The sequence below is a fragment of the Hyaena hyaena genome, unplaced genomic scaffold (assembly GCF_003009895.1).
Source record: "Hyaena hyaena isolate Hyena2069 unplaced genomic scaffold, ASM300989v1 scaffold_3, whole genome shotgun sequence".
NCBI classification, from domain to species: domain Eukaryota; kingdom Metazoa; phylum Chordata; class Mammalia; order Carnivora; family Hyaenidae; genus Hyaena; species Hyaena hyaena.
In genome coordinates, this window is record NW_024080635.1 from 537,943 (window position 1) to 562,391 (window position 24,449).

A 24,449-nucleotide genomic window follows, 5' to 3' on the forward strand; every position below is an offset into this window, starting at 1 on the left:
CAGCATTTCCCCACTGATTCTCCATGCATCGCTCTATCCAGACAAGTCTCAGAGTCCCTGTGCTTGGGTGCGGGTGGGGCAGGGAGGGCTGAGGGGGGAGCGGCGTGGCTTGGGGCCACAGAGGTCAACAGAGGCTGATCGTGGAGGGCCTTGTGCCAGTCTAAAGCTGCTCTTTGGAGGGGCTGAGGCTTGCCACCGGCTCTTGAAGCAGAAGGACGTATTGGTGTGTAGTAACACAGGCTGGAGCTTCCCTTGGGGAGTTCCCGGGGGAAGAAGTGGGCAGTGTAGGCCACCATTCCCCTGTAATCCTGCCGCACCTCAAAATTATGCAACCCCCACCCAGGAGGCCCTGAACTTCCCCATCCATAGCCTCTCTTTTTGTTCAGTGTTGCGTTCTCTAAAGGCTACCTCTCTCCTTTGTTCCAGAGAGATCCCTGGTGCCTTAAAAAGCTGAAGTCATGATGTGGAGGTGACTCCCCCTCTGGGGCAGGGTTGCCAAAACTGGAAAATTAAAATACAGGGTGCCCAATCAAATTTGAATCTCAAATAACAAATACTTTTTAGTATAAGTATATCCCAACTGTTGCTTGGGATATACTTATGCTAACAAAACTATTTGTTTCTCTGAAATTCAGATTTAACTGGGCATGCTTCGTTTTCACCTGCAACTGTATTCTGGGGTGTAGGATGTAGCCTTTTCAGTACTGCTTCTAAAGCATGTCAGGTAAAAGTGAGGAGGCCCTGGGGTCCTGTGGTTACAAAGTGCCAAGGAGAATTCCACACTGACTGTCCCTCTGTGGCCTCTGCTGGTGGGAGAGTGGATGCCTGAACAGCCCCAGCTCAGCAGGAGGCCAACAAGGGTTTGATCGGGTGTGGGTCAGGCACGCTGTGGGTCTGGCAGCAAGAGGAACTGTGTAGGGGCCCAGAGCACCGGCTCCATGCTGGGAAAGCAGCCTTGAAGCTGGTGAGATCAAGGTTACCACCTGATGAAGGACACAGCACTGTGGTCAAATGGCTCGAGTTTCAACCCCAGCCCTGATCCCAACCAGCAGTGTTGACACTGGGTGGCAGTTAGCCCCTGTTCCTCATCCCCCAGCCCTCAGAAGCGGACAACCATGCTTCCTCTGTCAGGGGAAGATGAAATAGAAGAGCCCAGATAAAGTGCTGAGCAGAGGAGTGCCCAGCTCATGTTAAACATCTGAACGGTGACCATTATTATCATTACAATTAGCTGTGTGCCTCTTTGGCTCTCTAAATTTAGCTCTTTTTCCTAGAGTGGGGTTCATGAATGCCAACCTAAAGAGTAGCGTAAAGACTGGGGCACCTGGGTGGCTCAGTCGGTGGAGTGCCTGACTTCGGCTCGGGTCATAATCTCACAGTTTGTGGGTTCAAGCCCCACATGGGCTCTCTGCTGTGAGTGCAGAGCCCACTTTGGATCCTCTGTCCACCACCCTTTTCCCTCCCGCTCATTGTCTCTCTCTCTCAAAACTAAACAAACATTAAAAAAAAAGAGTAGCATGAAGACTAAGATACATTTGATTTTAATGGGAAAGCGTAGAGACTGAACATAGGCAAGCCCTTCCCTGCAGCCAGCACAGTGCCACCTATTTCCAGGGCCAAACTGAAGGGGGAAAGGAAACGTGACTTTGGTCTCAGTCCTCAGGGGCTTACTGCCTGTGTTTGCCCTCCCCACTTCCTACTGGTCATCTCTGTCTAGGGCTCTCACCTGCTTGGTTCACTGTCCTCCCAGCCCCTTCCCGTCTTTGATGACTAGGGGGAAAAAGTCGTACCCCTGAGCTAAGGGCATAACTGAATAAACACCAGTTCAGGACTGCCCAGCTATGGTTCGTGGGCTGGCTGCCTGTTTTCTAAGTAAAGTTTTATTGGCACACGTGTTGTCTGTGGATGCTTTTGCACCACAGTGGGAGAGCTGAATCATTGAGACAGATCCCATAAGGCAGGGCCAAAAATATTTGCTAGCTGGTCCTCCACAGAAAATAGTTTGCCAACCCTGCACTAGTTTAATGCTTTATATATATATATATGCTAATATATAATGCATATTCTTATATTTATATGATATACATTATATATATGTACACATATAAAATTCATTCAACACATTCCAATTAGGCACCCTCTTCCTGCCAGGCATTAAGTCAAACACTGGATAAATAAAGAAGTCATTCCTGCCCCTCGGGGGAGTCCAGAGATGAAACAGACACCTAAACAAACAATTACAAGCAGGCCTAGCTCCTGCTTGGAAACCAGGGCATTGTAAATGAATGGATGAATGAGTTGCAATGTTGTATGACAAGTGGAGGAATTGAGGTGCAACTAAAATTCCAACATAATTCTGTAAATGGGATCCCAAATCCCCAATCGTGTAAAATGTGGGACGCGAGATCACAAAATGCTGAGATGATGGGGTGAGGGGGGAGGGTCTCTATAGTTGATGGGCTGGGAGTTCCAGGATTCTGGGAGCCAAATGCCAGTGGTGTTATGCTTGGATTTACTTTCTATCACAAACGTGTTCTCCTGGGATTTTAGTTTCTCCAAGACACGAAGGGTATCAAGGAGGGCTTCCCAGAGAAAGTGATATTTAATGTGGCTTTGAAGGATGAGTAGGAATTTTCCAGATGGAAAATTTGAGAGAAAAGCAAAATGTGCTTAGGGTGCCTGTGGTTTAGAATAGCAATAGTGGAGGGGATAAGATTGGGGGACCAGGAGATAAAGCAGAAGCTGTCAGCAAGGGTCCCATCATGGACGGACAGGGCTGCATGAGGCCAAGCTTTGATTTATCCTGACAGCAATGGGAACGCAGTCAGAGTTTTCTTTTTCTTTATATTAATTTTTCGAATCATTATTCTTGTATTAATCAAGCAAAAGACCAGAGGGCCTGCATTTGCCATACCCTGGTGGTAGGGAAGCACTTTGGGCACGTGTACCCCTCGTGGGGTGTGAACAAGGCAGGGCCATGGTGAATTTGCTGTTCTGGAGTGCTCACTCCAGCACTAGTGGGGCCAGTGCATTGGAGGGGCAACAGCAGAGGTGAGGAGATCAGAGTGGGGTGCAGAAGTCCGGGGCAGGGATGATGAGGAACACAAAGGAGAGGGAAGGCTAGGGCTGGTCTGATTTATGGAGCACAGTGAAGTCCGGGAGAGAGGCCAGCTTGCTGCCCCCCAGAAGTCAAAGTCCAGCCACAAGAAAAGCCCTGGAGACTGAACAGTTCACAGCTCAGAGAGATAAACCCAACGGCGTTAATGGAATAGCCGACATGAAAAGGTCACCATGAGTGGTTGTCAATCTCAGTTCCACTTTGCAGTCGCCTAGATGAGAGCAGCTCTACCTCTGATTCAGTAGGCTGGGGACAGGCATCAGCATCTTTATGAAACCCCCCACGTGCCCCTGATGCTGAAGGTGGCAAAACTACAAACAAGAGCCAAGAGAACATGCTCACAGTGGAGAGCTTACATCCGGCACCGGTCAGGGAAGGGCCTGACGGAACAGCACCCTGTGAACTGGGGGGTGGCATACCCCGTCCAAGGCCCTGGCACCCTTGCCTTTGTTTGATTGACAGGCAGCAGGGAATGGACAGGACCAGGCTCTGGTTGACGCCTCAAGACATCTCCAAGGAGAAGGACTGTGAATCCCCTATGAGGATATCTCAGGAGACACCAGTCACTGTGGACTCTATGGAGCGGCTGGTGCAAGCATAGCCTAGTGCAGATGCAAAGGGCTCACCCGCCAGGCATTGCTGTGGAAACCCAGCCTTCCCCTGCAGTGAGCCATGTGGCCTCGAGTAGATGGCCCAGGCTCTCAGGCGATCATGCTCATCTCTACAAGGGATAATAATCGCATCTCTCTCAATGGGTTGCTGGAAGGATTAAGTAAGATCATTAAGTCATTCTAGAAGCTTTTACCAAAGTATTATTATACATGAGGTACAGTGTTCTAGGAATTGGGACACAGAAGTGAACAAAAGAGATTAAAAACTGTCTTTATGGACCTTACATAGTAGCAGGGTGAGACAAAGACTATTAAATGTATCAAATATGTAAAATCTCAGATGGGAGGAGATGAAGTGGAGACAGCAAGTGTACACAATTCTCTGAGCATAGAAATATAGACAAAGCACATGGCACTGAGGACAGCACATAGTAAGTGTGCAATAAACTATGTTTACAAGGCCAAACAGCTAAAAGTAAGAGAGTTATAAATAATAACGAAGATCAGGGGCACCTGGGTGGCTCAGTTGGCTAAGCGTCTGACTTCGGCTCAGGTCGTCATCTCACGGTGTGTGAGTTCGAGCCCTGCATCAGGCTCTATACTGACAGCTCAGAGCCTGGAGCCTGCTTTAGATTCTGTGTCTCCCTCTCTCTCTGCCCCTCCCCTACTTGTGCTCTGTCTCTCAGAAATAAACATTAAAAAATGTAAAAAAAAATAACTAAGATCATGTGTGATGCAGAAGTAGGTACTCAGAAGACAATGGTTTTTATTCCTCTCTCCTCTGACTATGCCCACTAGCCCTCAGTCACATCCATGTGTTTGCGTGCAAACACACACACACACACACACACAGAGGAAACGCCATCTCCTCTTTCCATGTTGAGGGTTGTGGGAAATGGAATCCTTCTCTCTGAATCCTTTTTTCCCAGCCATCCTGCCACTTAGTATCAACCGTATGGCCATGGAGATGAAACAAGTGACTTGATGGAAGATAAGAAATCAAAACATATGGAGGGTGCTTGTCCAGAGAGCATAAATGACTCTTCATTATAATATGGGAACTAAAGTCTCAAATTAAAAATAAAAGAAGGTACAGTGTAGCTTTTGCTGCACTCCAACCACAGAGGAGATTCATTGTCATACAATCACTGAGAATATTATGTTGATTGGCAAGAGCCAGGCTTTGTAGAAGGGACAGAATTCCCCGCAGCTAATCTACAATGGAATTGTTCAATGTCAGGCACAGCTTTAATAATATTGTCCTGGGCTGCGCTGGATGTAAATATCCCACTCTTCATTTTGTAAGCAATCAAAGGGAAGTTTTATAGATAGGAGAGCATGAATAGCTATAATGTCTGTGCCAAAAAACACATGGACAAAATCAAAAAATCAAAGAATGCCTCACCTCGAAGGCTTGCTTTGTGGCTTATCTCCGACCTCCTCTGTCTGTCCAGAAGGTTGCGCATCAGATACATTACAGAAGCCCACACTTTAAATGCTGCCCTTGACATGATTAAAAAATACAAGGTTAGTAAATCAGACTGGAGGAAAAAAAGCAGACTATTAAATCTGGACAGTCAGTTAATCACCCTTCATCTGTAGCACCTACAATGATGGAGGGAGGAAGGGCACTCTGGTTGATTAAGCACCCACTATGTGGTGGGCACTTTGTCAGAAGTAGTATCACAGTCCATTTAAGAGTGCTGAACAACGGAGCCAAAAAGACGGAGATTCACAACCTAGCTCTGCCATTTTCTAGCTGTGTGGCCTGGAGGAAGTTACTTAAACTCTCTGTGCCTCAATTTTTTCATCTATAAAATGAGGATAATAGGTATCCCACTGAATTGTTTTGAGGACTAAGTAAAATACATTTGTAGCCCAGGGCCTGAAACATACCAGGAACTCAATAGTGGGTCTTATAAATCTGATTTTACTTATTGTGCACACAGCCCTGCTCTAGTTGAATTGGTCCCCCAAAAGATCTATTGAAGTCCTAAAACACCCAGTAGCTGTGAATTTGACCTTATTTGGAAATAGGGTCTTTGCAGATGATGAAGTTAAATGAGCTCCTTAGGGTGTGTCTCAATCCCATCCAATATATTGGTGTCCTTATAAAGAGGTGAAATTTGGACATAGAGACACAATACCAAGTGAAGATGGGGGATGGGAGTGAAACATCTTTAGGCCAACGAGTACCAAAGACTGCCTGAAGACCAAAAGAAGCTAGGAAGAGTCAAGAAAAATTCCCCATACAAGTTCTTCCCACAGAAGGATGTGGCCCTGCCAACACTTTGATTTTGGGCTTTGAAACCTGCATATTGTCAGACAATAAGAATCTTTTTTTTTTTTTTTGAAGCCACCCAGTTTGTGGTACATTGTTATAGCCCCAGAAAACTAATACAATACCCTCCCATGGGAAGAAAAAGTATCCGTATTTTCAGATGAAGAATTGAAGGCCAGAGGTGACAATTACGGCTGGAGATCTCACGGCTAGAGGTGGTTCAGCTGAGATTGGAATCCACACCTCTCTGAGCCCAACATCTGCCCTCCCGCCTCCTTCACCGTGTGGCCTCTCAGGAGCGGAGCTCAAGATAAAAAAGGAGGTGGTGTTGGGAATGAACCCCCATTCATCACACCCAAGTCTTGGTGGAGGTGCCAGGTCAGAGTGGTCTGATTATGAACAGCTCATTAAGTAAAGAGCAGTGAGTGTTTGAGAGTGACTTTTTAAAAAGAATCGACTTTTATTTATGGTGACGTTCCAGTCATTAATTTCGAAGGAAGAAAGCCCAAAGCAGAAGCAGGTTCATTAAAAATTTGACATTAGTAATTTAATTAAATTGGGTCTTTGCGTCTCGTTGCGGAAAATGAAACGTTAGTTCTACACCAGTTCTCAGCCCATTTCCCCTGGTTGGCTCCCTCCCCACACCTTAGCTTGCTTTCTTCTCCAAATGTTTACCTGGCCCGCCCCTCCAACCCCCAACACTCACAGACACACACACATCACAGTCACTGCCTCCGCTGCTGCAAGCCAGCGCCAGCTCATCGGAGAGGTGGCCCGCGGCGCAAAGTCACAGGAAAAGCTGAGGAGGCCCTCGGTGCGGGGCCACTGGAAACCTCGAGGTAGCCAGCTGCGTGGGATCATGGGAAATGCCAAGGAAGCCTGCGGCGTGGGATCATGGGAAATGCCGAGGAAGCCAGTAGCGTGGAATCATGGGAAGTGCTGCGGTAGCGAGCAGAGTGGGATCACGGGAAACACTGAGGTAGCCCGTGGCGCGCGGTCACGGGAAACGCCAAGGAAGCCAGTAGCTTGGAATCATGGGAAATGCCGAGGTAGCCAGCGGCGTGGGATCAGGGGAAAAGCGAAGGAGGCCAGCAGCAGGATGATGGGAAATGCCAAGGAATCCAGTAGTGTGGCATCATGGGAACACCAAGGAAGCCAGCAGCATGAGATCATGGGAAATGCTGAGCTGGGCTGGTGGACAGGTTGATGGGGGTAACCCTTTCACTTGGTAGAGATAGAGAATGGACATGGAGAGCTCTTCAGTCAAGATAACTCACAAAAACATCAGCCTCCTGAGGGCAGGGACCCGCTTTGTCTAGTTCACTGCTATATTCCCAGCACAGGAGGCCCGCAATAAGTTTTTGTTGCATGAAGGAATTATTACACGGATGAGTGACTCCTCCAAACAACCAATTAGTGAACATATAGTTATGTTCCTACAAGTGCCAGAGTATTGTGTTAGGCTCCCAGGGGACACCCTGCCCTCCTAGCCTGTGGCCTGATGGAATATTGCATCTGCCATTTTCAGAGTACCTACTGTGTGCTGGGCACTGTGTCAGCCATGCCTCATCTATTATTTGTAATGCCCTCAGCCACTCGATAATTACTGTTCTCCTTTCTCAGGTGAGGAAGCCAAGACATAGAGAGGTCACATGACTCAAGGCCACACAGTACCTGGTTGTAGACCCAGGTCATGGTGATTCCAAGTCGGCCATTTCTCTCTACACTATACTTTCTCCTCCTGGAAGGGGAGGATAAGAAGAGAGAGGGACAGATTTCTTTCGGAGGGTTATAACATCAGTGCTGGTAGAGAGGGTCCTGGAAGACAACAACGTGGTCAGGAAGAGGGTACAGCAAGGGCCTGGGAAGCTGTCTAGAATCCAGACTCACCACCTCCACTTCATCTTTACTCCTCATCCTCGCTACCCTGCCCTCTTGTTTCAGGCTGCCTGAGCTCCTAGGTTATCTCTGGCCTCAGGGCATTTATACATATTTCCTCTTCCTGGAACACTCTTTGACCTAGTTAATTCTTACTCATCTCTCAGGATCCAGCATAGGTGTCACCTCTTCCAGGGAGCCATCTCTGACTGCCCCAGACTGGATTTGGTTTCCTGCCTGGTCCCTTTCCTATCATAACATTTGAGATACCTTGAATTATGCACACCTCCCATTGACTGTGGACTGGGAGCTCAGACTCACATGTGGCACACTCACTGTGTGCCTGGCTCTGTCCTAAGCACTTTCCAAATCTTAGCTCATTTAATTCTCATAAATACCCCATGAGGGAGGAAGGTGCCATTGTGGTCCCTGTCTTGCAAGTGAGGAGACTGAGGCACAGGGGGTTAAGAGACTTGCTCGGGAGCCCACAGGTAGCAAGCCATCAGGCCAGGATGTGAACCCAAGTTCTTGAATCTATACTCCCCACCGCCCTGCTCCACAGCCTCTCAGTGATGCCTCAGTAAATCATCGCTGGTGATGGACACGTATTTGGATGGCCCTCTAGATGTGGCTTTGAGCCGCTGTCCTTGCCCTGTGGGTACATCCTGGGTTGGTAGGAGGTGTGACCTTCAGGGCACAGGCAGTTCCAACTCTGGGGAGAAAGGCAGAGGGCTGGGGGAGCTGGGTCAGGTTGAACAAGCGACTCGGGCAGAGGAGTCGCACCCAGCCTCCCCGCTCAGACTGGCAGGTCATGATGCTCTTGCACCCTTAGCGGTATCCTCTGGGTAATGAGACTACACACGCAGCTGGCCGTGATTGCTTAGGGACCGGTCGCACGCTGTACATCGTATTCTCCAGCTCCCCGTCTCCCCCTTTAAATGGCTCAGCCAGATCAGAGCTCTGGTTCTCGCCTTCCCACTCCACTGCCTGTTCCAGCGTTAATGACCCCTTCGAGTCTCCCAAACCTGCTGGGCCAAAGTACCCCTCTGGGGGCCAGGGCAGACGCACATGAAAGAAAGGACACTGGGTTTAATGAGCACCTAGTCCATGCCATGCTCTGCGTCCGTTCCCTGGTGGTGAGGAGTGTGGAGTCTGAAATCAGGGCAAGCAAACCCAAGAGATTAAAGTGGTTTCCCTGGGGCATCTCGAGTGATGGGACCAACGTAATCCACAGCCATGGCTGTGCAGGGGAAGAGGTGGGAAACCTGGATGGCTGGTTACCAGTGTGGCTCCTCCTTAATGCATGACCACGGATGGTATGGAGGGACTAGGCAGCCTTGAGAGGGCCGGCCTGTCTGCAGGAGAAATGAGAGGGCCGGCCCGCCTGGGCGGGTGCTGCGTGGATGCAGGTGTCGGGGTTCGAGCTCAGCTCACGGGCTGCATGTCTCCCTCTCACAGTTCTCCCCAGCCACACGTGTGGGAACCCCGGGCGGCTGCCCAACGGCGTCCAGCAGGGCTCCACCTTCAACCTCGGGGACAAGGTCCGCTACAGCTGCAACCCCGGCTTCTTCCTGGAGGGCCACGCCGTGCTCACCTGTCACGCTGGCTCTAAGAACAGTGCCACGTGGGACTTCCCCCTGCCCTCCTGCAGAGGTAGGTGACCCAGGAGGGTCTGGGAGGTGGGCAGTGACTGGAGGGGAGGAGGGGACTTCCAGTGGGACCTGATCTTCAGTGGGGAAGTTACTATGCACTCCAGCAAGGCCTGGGGTCCCCGCTATGGGGAGCGCATGTCTGGGGGCCACCGAAGGTCCTCAGGGTCCCCAGCTATTCTAGAGTCTTCTCAGCCTCACTGGTCTTCTAGCCCTCAAGTGTTCCCTCCCTCAATCCCCTTCCCTACATCAACAAACTTACCGTTAGCCAGTCTGCTCTCCTGTCTAGAAGAAACATCTTTTGTTTTCCATTACAGAGTCTGTCCTGTGCATGGATCTCCCTCAGCTGCTTTTGTTCCTACCGACCCCACCCTGGCAATTATTCTTTTCTCTTTCCTATAAATTCAGCCTCTCTCCCTGTTTAACGGAGTCTTCTCAGCCTCCAGATATGCTCAAAACCTCTTTACCCCAACAGCCTCCCCAAACCCCATTACCTCCCTTTGGTGCTATATCAGCTTCAGCCTCCCAGCTACGGTGGCCCAACTTACCCTGGTTTCCCTGGGATTTCCCCATTTTTAGCTCTGGAAGTCCCACATCCTGGAAGTGCCCTAAGTCCCGGGCAAACAAGGACAGTGGTCACCCTCTTCCCAGCCTATTTTTTTAAAATTATTTTTTAGCATGTATTTATTTTTGAGGGGCAGAGAAAGAGTGTAAGAGCGGAAGGGGCAGAAAGAGAGAGGGAGACACAGAATCTGAAGCAGGCTCCAGGCTCTGAGCTGTCAGCACAGAGCCCGACATGGGGCCCCAACCCACGAATGGTGAGATCCTGACCTGAGCCAAAGTCAGATGCTTAACCGACTGAGCCACCCAGACACACCTTCCCAGCCTATTTCTTATTGCCCCTCCACCCCATAATAACTGAATTTATTTCCAGAGTAATTTCCCATTCTTGTAATATGATGACAAAAATAACATATGATCATTTCAAATGATCTTATAAAATACAGAAAAGAGGAGTAAAGAAGAAACAAAATTTACCCATTTTAATAGTGATTTTCAGGTATTTCCTTCTCATCTTCCAATACACACTGCACTATGCATAAATTATGAATATGTGTATAATTGAGATTATCATGCATGTAGATTTTTTAGGTCACCTTTTAATGGCTGTGACATTGCACTGTAGCGTTTCCCCAGGCCACCAGGAACACCTAGCATCTCAAAAGCTCCATCCAGCCTGGTCTCTCGCCCCACCGCCCATTTACTCCTCTGCAGACTGGCCTTTGGCCCCAATATTCTGCATCATGTTGCCAAATCAGATGGGAATTGTCTTGGCCCTTATATTTTTTGACCTCTCAACAGCCTTCTGCACTATTGACCACTCTTTTCTTCTTGAAACTCTCGTCTTTAAATTGTATGGATCCCAGAACACTCAGATATAGGTCTGGGGAGGGGGGGGGGCGGGGATCATTTCAAGGAGTCGAGAAATGATTGGAACATGTAGCTCCCTTTGGGTTCAAGTTTTCCCTTTCTCTTAAAGGCAGGCTTTCTGTAATTACTATCCAAAGACTAACTCGAAGAGACAAGTTCCCCACTCCGGCCATATGAGCACACCCTTTATACTGTCTACACCAGGGGTGGAAAATACTTGGCACAAAGCTCTCCTCCCTTGCTCCCACTCCAATGGCAGGCATGATTAATTGATCACATTACCCTTTCTTGAGCCCACACACGGCTATGAATTCATTCCTAGCAGGCAAGCCACACCCGGGCAGTGTGAGTTGCCATCCGCCTCCATGTTTGTTTACTCCCTGTCACTCATTTTGGTCTATCGTGGTGGAACCCAAGGGCACTAGAGTCTCCCTTCTCGCCTTCCTAAGTCCTCCTCTTAGGCCCCATTCTAACTTGGGGTGTGCTTCTCATCACATGATTGGTATCAGGAATGACCAAACCCATCAGGTGAGACCTGGGCCCCTCCACACAGGTGTATGGCCCTGAGTGGCCAATGAGGGCTGGAGACTGCTGTCTCCACTCCTCTTAGAGCATCCCTGCCCACTCCCTGCCCAGAGGGTGCCACCGTTGAACACTCTGACCTTCCAAGGAAGGGTGTCAAGAGTTGGATATGATAATAGAATATGAAACCTGAGAGTAAATGGAATCAAGTATTCTAGGTGTGAAACAAAACCCACAGTTCTCTTTCCTCCCACAACACTATCAATACCACACTCTTTTAATATGGAAACTAAAAAATAGAGGCAGCCCAAGTGTCAGGAGCAGAGGGGCTGTCACCCGTCCTATGCAATATACTTCACGTCAATATCTACCTCAATAAGGTGGAAATCCACTACCCTGCCCGTGTCTTCGGGGATCTTCGTCAGCTTCAGCCCTCTCTGAACCTGAAACTCAACCGCCATGCTCAACTCCCTGGGTTCTGCTCTGCTAACTTAGGTCAGGAACTTGGCCTGTCTTTCTTCCATCTCTTCCTGTCCTGGGGGAAAAACAAAACAAAACAAAACAAAACAAAAAGCACAACCCACTGGCAAAGGTGTTTGCATGCAGCGTGGCCTTTGTTGAAGGTTTGCGGCAACACAGGGAGTCTACATCCCAGCAATGCAAATGGCATAAAATGAAAGTCTGAGCAATCGTGAGCCTCCAAAGCTTCCGGCTCCTTCTCCCTGGAAGCTTGTCCCTGGCTTCTGTCTTGGCAGACTCAGGCTTCCCTGAGGGCAGACATTGCCCCTCTCATCTCCTTCCAACCTCCTCCACTTGGTGCCTCTTAACTTGGACCCCCCTGTGGGACGTGTGTCAACTTAGGCACAAAAGCCATTGCCTCTTGGCTTTGCCATCTCCCTATAGAAGCATCCCTTCCCAGCCAAGCTATGTAGGTATCAGGTGGTATTGTCTTGAACAAAGAGAGCTTTCACCTGGAAGAAACTTGACTGGCTGTGAAAATACTTTTCTTTATTAATCTACTAGTGAAAGATAAATGATAAGGGCCACCTCCTGGAGGCTTCCTTTGCCGGGTTGGCTGACTGTCCCCAGTCTAGTGCCTATATGGCAGGATGTGGGGGGCAGAGTGTACAGGGACGATGCCTCCCCAGCACTCATATCACAACAGTGGTTCATGGGCATGGGGTGCCTTTGTGGGGCACGACTGTCTCCCAAGCCTCTCTCCTTCCTCTTTTGGCCTCTTAGATGATGGCCATTCTTCCCCTTGAATGCTGGAGAGCTCAGCATGGCCTCATCTCTGGAAACATATAGCATCTCTTGGAATTTCTCATCCACTACATGGCTTCTAATTATTGTGTGGAGGTGGCTGTCTAGTCTCTGTCCCCAGCTCCATCCTCTCTCCTATGCTTCGGGTCCACGTGGGTCTCAGACTCCACTGACCTTTCCCCAGAGTGTGCTGCGAATGGGGTACATCCAAAATCTAACCCTGTCTTCCCAAACCTGCTCTTTTTGCTGTGTTCCCCAGCTCGGTGAGGAGTGTCGCTATCCAAGGTGGCCAAGCCAGACGCCCCTTGCACCATCAGCCACCGTGCCCTGGCGCATCTCCCTCTGCCGCAGCCCTCCCCTCCATGCCTCTGCCAGTGTTTGGGGGCCCCATCCAGTAACACCTGGTGATGGGCCATTTGCCTGTTCCCTGCCACATTCATCCCAGTCCATTCTCCATTGCTGGAGCGAACTTTTTAAGCCACAGATCTGACAGGATCACTTGTTGCTTAGAATGACAATAGGTCAGGTTCAGATTCCTTAGCACGAACAAGGCCCTTCCAGAAAGACTCCCAGGCTGATCTTTCTAAGTCCTCTCTAAGTACCTTCCAATTTAGCCACACCAGAGAGTGCCCTCTTCTGGAACACAACAGGGAAACCAGCCACGGATGTCAAGTGTGACTTCCAGAAGGACCCAGTCCCAGAGGCTCCCTGGCATCTGAGGGGGATGAGATGTGGCTCCTACTCAAAGACTGTAGGATCACAGGTGGCTCTCCCACCTTCTGAGCCCCCACGCCTCCCCTGTTCTCTGGGCTTTGTGTCCACCTCTCGTTTCTAATTCACTATGAGCCACAAGCATAGTCTGAGAAGCGTCCTCAATAATGCCAGTGGTTTTTCTGAAAGTGATTTTCCAAACTGTGCTTCCTGAGGAGGCCAAGCTGTTTATGAGCTAAGGCTGCTCCTCATGTGCCCGCGTGATGCCAAGAGCCATGGCCATGCCAGAGTTAACAGTTCATACTCGGGAAGAATTAAAGCCTTTTGGCCTTTTTTCCTCTTGTGTAGAACTCTCAAGGGCTGGCATCTGCGAGTGGATAAACCTCATCCACTGGGCAGTGGTCCGTAAATATTTGCTGAATGAGGGGATAGCTGGATAGGTCTTATTCACCATTAGGATCATGTAGGCATACAAGCCCAAAAGGCAAATTCCTGGCCTGACTTAGCCCACCTGCCCAGCAGCACCGAGTGACACAAAAGCCTGAGTCCAAGGCTTCCCAGAGCAGGCTGGAGGGCACTGTCTCCCTATGTCAAACAGGATATGCCACATGCCTGCCTGCAAGGTAGACTCAGTCTGGGGACACAGCCCAGGCTAAGGGGGAGTAAGGACCGACTGGGATCAGGGACAGAGCAGGTGTGAGGCTGACTTCCATCGAGGCCCATCCCAAGGCTGCTGGCACATTGAGGCTTGGTCTAGCTAGCAGAGGGAAGGAGGCAGGGCTCGTGACCCCTGCTTTGCTTTGTGTCTTTCTGGGCACCTTCACCCTGGGAGGCTCCAAGCTTGAATCACAAGAAGGAAGACCATGTGGGTTTTAGGAAATGGCCTCTAACTTGTGAGGGGCATTGGCCCTGGAGCAAAGAAGACTGCATGGAGAAGGAACAGGGTTCAGATGTGCTGGGTGCTGAGAGGGAGGTGGAGAGAAAGCAGCCTGAGTGAGAAATGCTTGGCCTCAGAGGTTCAAGCCAGACGTGTAGGCTGTGCCCTGACAGGGGGGTGGGCTCTGGTCTGCAGAAGCACAGACAAGCTGCATTCCAGATTTTGTAGCCCCGGGGTAGGGGGGAGGGGTGGGGCGGACCGTGCAGAATGCAAGAGAGAGGCAGTGTGCTGAGTATGGAAGGAGCACGGAGTCAGACAAGCCCAAGTCAGCCCTGTGCCAGCTCATAGCTGCGGGTCACCGGTGTGTTGCTAAGCCTCTCTGAGTTTCAAAGTGCGGAACACGAGTAGTGGCCTTGAAGGGTTAGTTGTTCACTCGGGATTCAGCAGCTTTTCATGCGTGCCTACTGTGTGCCAGTATTATTAACTCAATCCTTAGTTATGAAGTGCCAATTGCTAGATAGTTTCTGTTCTAGATACAGAGATTTGCAGTGACGAAAAGTCAGACCAGATCCATGATCTCATGGGTTTACATTTGAGCATCTAGGAGGCAGAAAACAGATAAAAATCAAATAAACAAATTTCAGATCATGAGGGAAATAAAGCAGCTAGTGACAGGAAGGCTACTTTAGATGGAGCTGTCAGGAGGGGACTCTCTGAGGAGGTGACATCTGATCAGAGTCCTGAATGATAAGAGGAGCCTGTTATGTGAAGACCAGGAGAAGGACATTCCCTACAAAATGAATGACTGGTGCAAAGGCCCTGGGGCAGGAGAGGGTTTGACATATTAGAGAATTAGAACACAGTCCCATGTGGCAAAGCAGAATGGGGGAGAGGGGGTGCTATAGTGGTGCAGAACAAGAAGTTTGGGTTTGGTTCGAAGCTTGGGAGGGAGCCAGGGAAGAATTTTAAGCACAGGTGTGGTGCACTTGAACTTAATTTTTTAAAAAGATCTTTCTGGATGCTAGAATGAGAGGGACTGTAGTGGGCAAGAGGTGCAACCAGGAGGGCCAGCTAGGTGGCAGCTGTTGCAGGCAAGCAGGCTGGAGATTCTGCATTTGGGTCCCAGGTGGCCATGGCAGAGATAGAGGGGAGACTGGGACCGTGGTTTGGGGGCATGGCCAACAGCTTTGCTGATGGAATAAAGGATCAAGGTTGACTCCTAGGCTCTTTCTAGATGCTGGCAGGGTGGGAATGTCCATAACTGAGAAGGGGATGACTAGGACAGGGCGTAGGGGGGGCATGTGCCTCAGGGGCATCAAGAGCCCATTTTGTCTAGGCGAAGTCTGAGATGCCCATGAGACATCCAAGCGGGGGTATTAGTTCTTGTCTGGGAGAATTTCTGAGCTGAAAAGAGGTAGAAAGGGGATACAAGACCCTAAGGTGGCACTGCAGATGGCAGAGGGGGTCTGAGAGCTGTGCTCAGGGCGCCTTTGGCTGCTTATATACACAACAGGCAGAAAGCACCAGTTATCCAGGCAGTGAGGACCTTGAGTGATTCTGGAATGTACCATGGCTCCCAGACACCGTTCCTAACTATGGGGTTCCTCTTCTGCCACTGGGGTCACCAGTCCTCTAAGCACCTTTGTCATCACTGTTACTATAGCAGAAGTGTCCAGAATGGGCTCTGGATTTAAATCCTGGCCTTGCCACTCCTACTTGCTGAGTGACCTTGGGCTCGTTACTCAACCTCTCTGTGCCCCTGTTTTCTCACCTGTAAATAATAACAATACACTACTTAACTCATAAGGTGGAGGTAAGGTTCAAATTGATAAATGTCATGCGTGCAGCAGAAGTCCTTGCTCGTAGCGACGACTCAGTGAGCGTTAGCTGTTGGATTTTGACTTCCACGACCACTGCCAGCTGGCATTTATCGAGCACTAACTATGTGCCAGACCCTGCACTCTCTAATCCTCACAGGATCCTCAGAGAAACTCCAGGAGGTTCAGATTTTGTGATCCCCAATTTCACACAAGGGAACTGCGGCCTGGAGAGGCGAGGTTGCACAGCTGGAAGGCAGAGGAGCCAGGATTCTTCCCAAGTCCTTGTATCTACCAGCCGTCTTCTTGACCATCATTGTTGCCCGCAGCCAAGAACAATGGCCTGTGATCCCTGGCAGGTGACTCACAGTGACACTGTTAACTTCCAGAAATTCCGGCTTTGTGGCCCAGGGCCTGAGAGCTTGATCCTCATGGGTGATCCGCATAGATGCACCCCCTGATGAGTCTACCTGGCCAGGGACTGCCCAGTCTCCTGTGACTCACCCTTGACTTCCTCTGTAGCCTGTCCCACGAGCTGTAGGGAGGGAGCCAGGGGCTGCTGGGGGCTACTTTCATTCTTTTTTTTTTTAAATGTTTGTTTATTTTTGAGAGACAGAGTGTGAGTAGGGGAGGGGCAGAGAGAGAGGGAGGGGGAGTTACAGACTCCAAAGTGGGCACCAGGCTCTGAGCTGTTGGCACAGAGCCCAACGTGGGGCTCGAACTCACGGACCGTGAGATCATGACCTGAGCCCAAGTCGGACGCTTAACCACTGAGCCGCCCAGGCATCCATGCAATTTTTTTAATTTTAAGAAGGGGTGTCCTTGATAAAGCCAACAGAGGGCACTGATGAGATTGAGCAGGTCCTGGGGCCCCCGGGGACACTGAGCCACACAGCGCAAGGAAAAGAGGGAGCATCGAGGCTTTGGGGCACTTGCACCCAGGCTCCCTTTGCCTCACATTTGAGTTGTCAGATGGCTGCTTCTCCCCTGAGACCTTTGGGGATTTTTGTTTCCTCAGAGGCAGAGTAGCCTGGGGGTGGAGGATATGAACAGAAGCCCAGAGCAGAGCCCCCCCCCCCCCCAAGCTTGCAGGCCTCCAGGCCCCTGCACTGGTGCTGGCCTAAAATGCAGGGAGGGGAGGGGTGGGATGCAGGTTCCACCGTCCCTACCTGAAATTTGTGAGTCACTGGAGAGTTAGCAGACACCCAAGGGGGCCAAGGGATAGTTCTCTAAAATTATAGTTAATTGAAGAAATTTCAGTGGAACTTAAAGTTGATCATAAATAACGTCATAAACTTGGAAGGGCAACTCTCAGCCTAACACACCTGCACCTTTGAATATACACGACTTAATGGCGCTGCGGAATACCCATTCCCAGAGAAGGAGGAAGTGTAAATTAATATTTTAGGACCGTGGTGTCAGCTGAAGGTTATATTTTATGGCTCTGAAGTTGTAACCATGAAATATGGCGCCTTGTTTAAAGTGTGAGAAAATCTCCAAACAACTTTCAGAGCATCTTCAATCAAAACAGGATAGTTCAGGAAAAGGGTGTCAGAGGAGCCCGAGAGGCAGGGATGTAAATGTAAAGGTGCCACCTTCCAAGGAGGGGACTGGCGGCTCCAGCCAGAGAGCCTCAAGCTCTCAAGTCCTCAATTCCATCATGGTCTAGAAATCATTGATCATCACGAAGAGCTTTGAGGATCTCAGGATGGCTTTACCAGACTGCTTTCAAGCGGGGACATATGGTATCCTGAAAGAGACCACAGTTCTCATGCCAGGAGACCCAGCTGGATTCCTGACTCCCCTTCACTGTGTGGCCTTAGGGGAGTTACTTAACCTCTCTGAACTTCCATGTCTTGTTTCATTTCTTTGTTCAACAAATGTTTATGAACTGCCTGCCATTTGCCAGGAAGGTTGGTGAATGCTGGGACCATTTTCATTTCTTCAGAGCTGAGTGGCCCCAAGGCTCCATTAAACCCTTTGCTTAATCCTAACAGTCCTTTGTACTTCCCAGCTGGAGAGTACTGCTCCTGAAGTTCTGGGTCCAGAGGCAAAGGTGTGTTGTTCTAAAAGACATTTCTTAAGGTGAAACTTACAACTCACACCTGGAATGAAATTTCCCAAAGCCCCTGACCATAGAGGCTTCTGGACGGCAGAAGGCGCTTAGAAATGGCAATGAGGGGCTGGACGCCACCAAACCACAGTGACTGAGGAGACCTGTGCCAGGCCTGCTGCCCACAGACACGACTCCTGCCCTCATGGCATTTACAGTCTAGCCATTAAATAAATGGCATTTTTATTAATTAATTTGGGGAAATAATTCATTATGGGAAAGTATGTCGTGCTTCGAAAACATCAGCTAGGGGGAAAGATCCTTGAGGAAGTGACACTTGGGCTGGTACCCAAAGGCTGAGGAGGGGCCAGCCAGGGAAGAGGGGAGGTAGAGAAGAAAGTTCCAGAAAGAGAAAATGGCACTTTCCAGGTCCTGGAGCAAGGAGAAGCTTGATACATGAGAAGAGCCAGGAGGAGGCCAGCGTGGTGGTAGGAAGCAGGCGGGGAGAGACCGGTAAGAGGCAAGGCTCTGTAAGGTCCTTGTAAGCCACGGATATTCAATTCTATCCTGAGTGCCAGTGGGAGTTACTGAAGGTTCTTACAGAGAGGAGTGGCGTCCTCAGGTCTGTGTTTCCTGGATCACTCAGGCTTCTGGTGAAGAATGACAGGCTGGAGCATGAGGGATGTTTGGAGACAAGGAAGGCTGTGGTTGACTTGGACCAGAACGAGGCTTTGCGCAGAGCAGGTGCAAGGCTGATAGATGAGAGGCCCGTCAGGAGTCACTTATAAGGAGGGACGGGGTTTGGTCCCTGGCTGCGTGTGGCCTGTGGGAGAAGCTACTGATGGCCCCAGCCTCTGGCATGAGACACTGGGTAGACAGCGCTGACAGTCTCTGGGAAGGAAACACCAGAAGGTCAGGTTCAGTGGGAGGAGAGCACAAGGTGGTCTTGGTTGGGCTGAGGCTGAGGACAGTGTAGGATGACTTAGAATTCCAAGAAGAGCTATGCAGAGGCTCCTGAGTGTCCCCTGCCTCACCCCCTACCTGCTCCCATCCAGCATTGCCTGCTGCTGTGCTGTCCACCTGGACCCGCGGGCCCGAGCAAGTGGGACAGTGTGGACTCAGGGCTCGCCACTCTGTCCCACACCCTTGACACTGCTCCCTCGCCCTCCACTCCGCCCCTGGGCTTCCCCTCTGGCCTTACCCTGACGGCTCTTAACGCAACTTCCTTTCAGATGCCTTTGCTTCTGCCTACTGATGGTTAAATGTCGCTTCTTGCCGGGCCTTCTTTACTCCCATGGAGCCAGAGCTGCTCGTCATCCTGCTGACTCCTGGCCTTGCAGGTCCCCCCGCTCATTCTCTCCATGGACATCGCCGTGTGTTTGCCCTCAGCAGCTCACACTCAGCCTGCAAGTGCAGAGGGGCAGTGGAGGAGGGCCATCACCACCCCCCGCAGAACTGCTTCTCCTCCGGGGCCCCTGTTTACCCAAATAGCATCACAATCCACCCTGCTGCCCAGTTAGAAACCTCCACGTCCTCTCTCCCTCTTCTTCTCCTTTGCTGGCCACTCCTGGTGGAGACTGCGTCCTCTCTCTTCTCCTCTGCCTGGCTCTTGAATCCTTTCTGTTCCTTCTCTTCCTCCCCCTGCCGCTGCCACTTGTTCAGGCCTTGATGATTAGAGCAACCTCTTCACTATCAGAGTTGGCATATAGAGGTAGGTGCATTCTCTTGAAATAGAACTTGACCCTGTAGAATGACATTAATGAGACTAGTTTGGGACCACCGAATAAACTCACCTTGACCTCCATCCCACACTGCTTCTGTATACCCAGCCATCAGCTCCACCAGGACACCCCACATACACACTCAGCCCTGGGATCCAAAACTGAACCCCTGCTTGCCTTCCCCACTACAAAAGGCACCTTTCACTCCTGGGTTCCCTGCCACAGGAGGCATCTTTCACTCCTGCAGATTTTCATGCCCCAAATTTGGAACTCACCCCTCCCAGCTGCCAAGTCCTGTAGATTCTGCTTCCTAAGTCTCTCTGAAATCAGTGCTCTTCCCGCTGTCCCCATGGCCTCAGCTTGGAGCTCATCTGGCCTCCTCTGGACTTTGATGACTATGTCCTACCAAAAGCATCCTGCCCACTCCCCTGATCCAGATCTCCTCTGTGCCACAGCCCTGATGATCTTTCTAAAATGAAAATTTAATCATATCCCTTCATTACCTTTGATTCTCAAGATGAAGGGGAAGGAAAAGGAGAACTTAGCACTTGTTGGGCATCTCCACGCTCCAGCCACTGGCTGATGCTAGGTCCCGTCACATTAATGGTCCCATTCAGTTATCACCTCAAACCGTTGTACAGAGAAGCAAAATGAAGCTGCTGGAAATAAGTTTCCTAAGGTCGCATGGCTGGGGAATCATGGAGCCTAAATTCAAACCTAGACCTTCCTAACCCCCAAATCCATTTTATTTCCAATATAGTCCACTGCTTCCAGTCTTGGCCCCGTGTTCTCTGTCATGTGGGTCCTTCTACATGTCCATTACATCACCCATCCTTCCTCTCTCTTCACTCTCTGATAAGCCATCTAGAGCTACTTATATTGCACATGCCTTGTGATTTTGTGCTTCTGTGCTTATGACATTTATTTCCCTGTTTTCTTAAATGCCATTCCCTTTCTTCTCTATCTAGGGAACCCTTTTTTAAAAAATATATTTATTTATTTCTAGGAGAGAGAGAGACAGTGTGAGCAGGGGAGGGTCAGAGAGAGAGGGAGATACAGGCTCTGAAATACGCTCCAGGCTCTGAGCTGGCAGTCAGCACAGAGCCCGACGCGGGGCTCGAACCCACGAACCACGAGATCATGACCTAAGCAAAAGTCGGACGCTCAACCGACTAAGCCACCCAGGCGCCCCTATCTAGGGAACCCTATCCATCCTTCAAAACCCAGCTCTACTGGCATCTCCTCTGTTAAGTTTTCCTAAATCAACTTACCCAGTAATATGCTGCTTTATCTACATCCTCCAAGTATGAATTGTACTCCTGGGAGATAGGGTATTGGTTAAGAGCATAGGCCCTGGAAATACGGGCTATAGGAGCTTAGGATTCCAGCTCCTTTCATCACTATGAGCTGTGTCACCTTTGGCAAATAACTGAATTTCTCTGTGCCTTGGTTTCCTTACCTGCAAAACAGGAATGATACTTCACAGGGTCATAGTAAGAATTAAATGAAATACGTAGCACAGTTAGAATAGTACCTGGTATAGTGTAAGTGCTCAATAAATATTAGCTTTTATTATTGTTACTCTGCTGTCTCTGGTACACATTTGAACCTGGATGCTGCATTTTTTTTCTTTCTTTACCAGTTATCTCTAATATAGCATGTGCTAAGTGTATTATAATCATTTCCTTGCCTACAGCCTCCAGAACAACAGGCTTAAAGTTTAGATAACTTCCCCTACATCACCCAGCTAGTGAGCAGCAGGGAAAGGATTCAAACCAAGGTCTGTAATAATTCAGAAAAGCCAGTGCTCTTAACTATTACATGTCAGAGTGTGTTTCCCAGATCATTTTTTCTGAATATCAAGTCTCAGCTGGGATTTCGGCTAGAGCAGCGAGACTGCCAGGTTCAGTGGCAGAATGAGTAAAACAGGGGTCCCTGCCCTTGGGGATTCCTGGTGGAGCTCAGAACCAGAGTGGAAGACAGATGTAGGAACAGGTCACTCAGCGCAAAGTGCCATGTCTGAAGTCGGACACGTTGCTGCGGGAGCCCAGAGGAGAGAGCAGTCGCTAAACACCTGGGGGAACAGGGCTTTACCAGGAAGTGGCATCAGAGTTGGGCCTCAAGCCTGAGGAGAGCTGCTGTGGACAGAGGGCCTCCTTGGCAGAGGGCACGGGGTGAGCACAGAGCAGGAGGCTGGACCGTGCACTGCACAAGGACAGAGCTGGCCTGCGGACAAGGGCGGGAGGAAGGATGATGGAGGCTGGGCCTGGCAGCCCTTTGAGTTCTGCCCCGGGTTGCTGGGTTGAGTGTCGCCATATTGGAACGTTCCTAAGATCTGGTGGGGAGAGATGTCCTATTCACCACAGTCGTGACCATGGAGATAAAGGTGGCAGCTGGGTCACGGCAGGGCAGGCAGCATACATGGTCCTCTGAATGTGCTCTGAATGTCAGAGTTCAAATCCCAGCTCAGTGATTGTGTGACCTTAGGTAGGTGACTCAACCTCGCAGGGCCTTGGTTTGCTCATCTTTCAATGAGAACAACACTATCAGAAGTTCTCAGGGCAGAGCCTGGCACGTGGTAAGGGCTATAGAAGTGTTTGGTGTCATTATTACCAGGCCAACTCAGACTCAGGTCTTGGCCCATCCGGCCTGTGCATCATTTCTGGGACCCTCTGTGCCCGTCATGTGTGAAGCCCACGAGTGCCCGGGCCTGGGAATCGGACCGCCTCACACAAGCCTCTTCTCTTTGTGCCCACAGCGGACGATGCCTGTGGCGGGACCCTGCGGGGTCAGAGCGGCATCATCTCCAGCCCCCACTTCCCCTCGGAGTACCATAACAATGCCGACTGCACCTGGACCATCCTGGCCGAGCTGGGAGACACCATCGCCCTGGTCTTTATTGACTTCCAGCTGGAGGACGGTTACGACTTTCTGGAAGTCACGGGTACCGAAGGCTCCTCCCTCTGGTAAGCACACACTGTCCTGTCCCCTCCTCGGTTCCAGGGGAGACTCTGGCTCACCCACAGTCTCCTCGACGTCTGGGCCTGCAGTCTGAGGCCCTTTGGCCACATCCTGATGAGTTGATGGGTTTGGTTTTCATCATAATGAAAACTCACTGCACGTTTTTTGAGCCAGAGTCCATTTTTACAGTGATTTTGGTATCCGATGCGATGGGCATCCTTGCTGAAGAATTCCGGGACGGGCCTTGGTGCACTGAGACTAAAACTGTCCTGATCTGAAGATGTGGACAGGGTCTCGGCGCAATGATCTGAAGTACCGTTCCATCTCTGCAGGACGTATTCATAGCATCCAACGAAGGGAATAGAATCTTAAGTGGAAATCCCCACTCCCAGGCCCTGCGGAGGGCAGGGCATTCCTCCTATTTCTGATGGGAAGGACTAACCTCCCCGTCGTTCTGGTTTTACTAAAATGCGGGGGCTTTTCTGCTTGTGTCCTACCTGCCGTGGAGACTCTCGATGCTGGTGGGTTCAGGAGGGGAGGGATGGCGAGACTTAGCCCCAGTTGCTGGTACAGTCCCAGATTTAGACACACAGGACATGCCCAAGGAGAGGCTGGCTTCAGGAAGTGTCCTGTTTGGGTGACAGACTTTGAGTGGTGGTGTGGCACTTAGAATGTGCTGTCGCATTCTCCTTGTGGCTGTGTTATCAGGCCGAGGGCACAGGGGGACCTATGTCAGCACAGCACATGCTCACGGAAGGATGTGTCTAGATGTGTCTCAGACAAGATCGGGCACCTTGCAGGCTTCCGTTGCTGCACAGGGGAAGGCAGGGCTCCGTGCCTGGGGACAAGGGCAGACGAGGTGTCCCTGAGGACTCTGAGGGACTCAGAAAGTGGGTATGTGCAATTGTTGGGGGAGGACAGCGCCTGGAATGAGACTCAGCAGTCAGTGTGAATGGGGAGGGGAGAGGGAGGGAGCAAGCAGAAGGCAGGGGTACGTCTCTTGAACACCTCTCTCAGACCAGGTTTCATGTCGTGGGACAGAAACACTAGTTGTGTAAGACGTGGTCCTCTGAGCGTGAGAAAATCAGACAAACCTATGACAGGAGCCAGGTGTGACTATTTCAGAGGGAAGAGGTGGGAACAGATTCCTCCCAAATACGGACCCAGAGATCTGGGGACCCGTGTAGCCTGGAGAACTCAAATTTCCTGGTACAGTGGAAGGCGATTTGACCTGGGAGTCGGAAGACCGTGGTGTCATACGCTTGTCGAGTGAACTTGGGCAGGTCATTCACTACCCTGGATGGAGAGTTGAGAAAAACACATGTGAGCCAAGGACAGACCGCCATGTACAGGTGGCTATTCCATCAACTAGTCTGGGGCAGCGGCTGGACATTTGGGGCTACGAGCAGGGATGAGAGCCTGGGTGACCCTCTTCTGCACTGGAATCCCAGTGACTGCCAGCCTGAAGGCCCTCTGTCCCCCTACCCCCTTTTGTTAAATACCTGTTTCTTTCATTGTAAATGTAATGCATATGCTTCTTGTAGAACACAGAGAAA

General features: G+C 50.3%; 1 protein-coding gene across 1 annotated transcript in view; it reads left to right on the top strand.

Moving 5' to 3' along the window:
• Nucleotides 1-24,449, top strand: part of CSMD2 (CUB and Sushi multiple domains 2) — a 597,675-nt gene that overhangs the window by 188,674 nt on the left and 384,552 nt on the right. Inside the window, exons 4-5 of the mRNA XM_039231736.1 lie at nucleotides 9,347-9,541; nucleotides 22,691-22,898. Of these exons, the coding sequence (XP_039087667.1) occupies nucleotides 9,347-9,541; nucleotides 22,691-22,898 (403 nt within the window). The remainder of the gene's footprint in view (nucleotides 1-9,346; nucleotides 9,542-22,690; nucleotides 22,899-24,449) is intronic.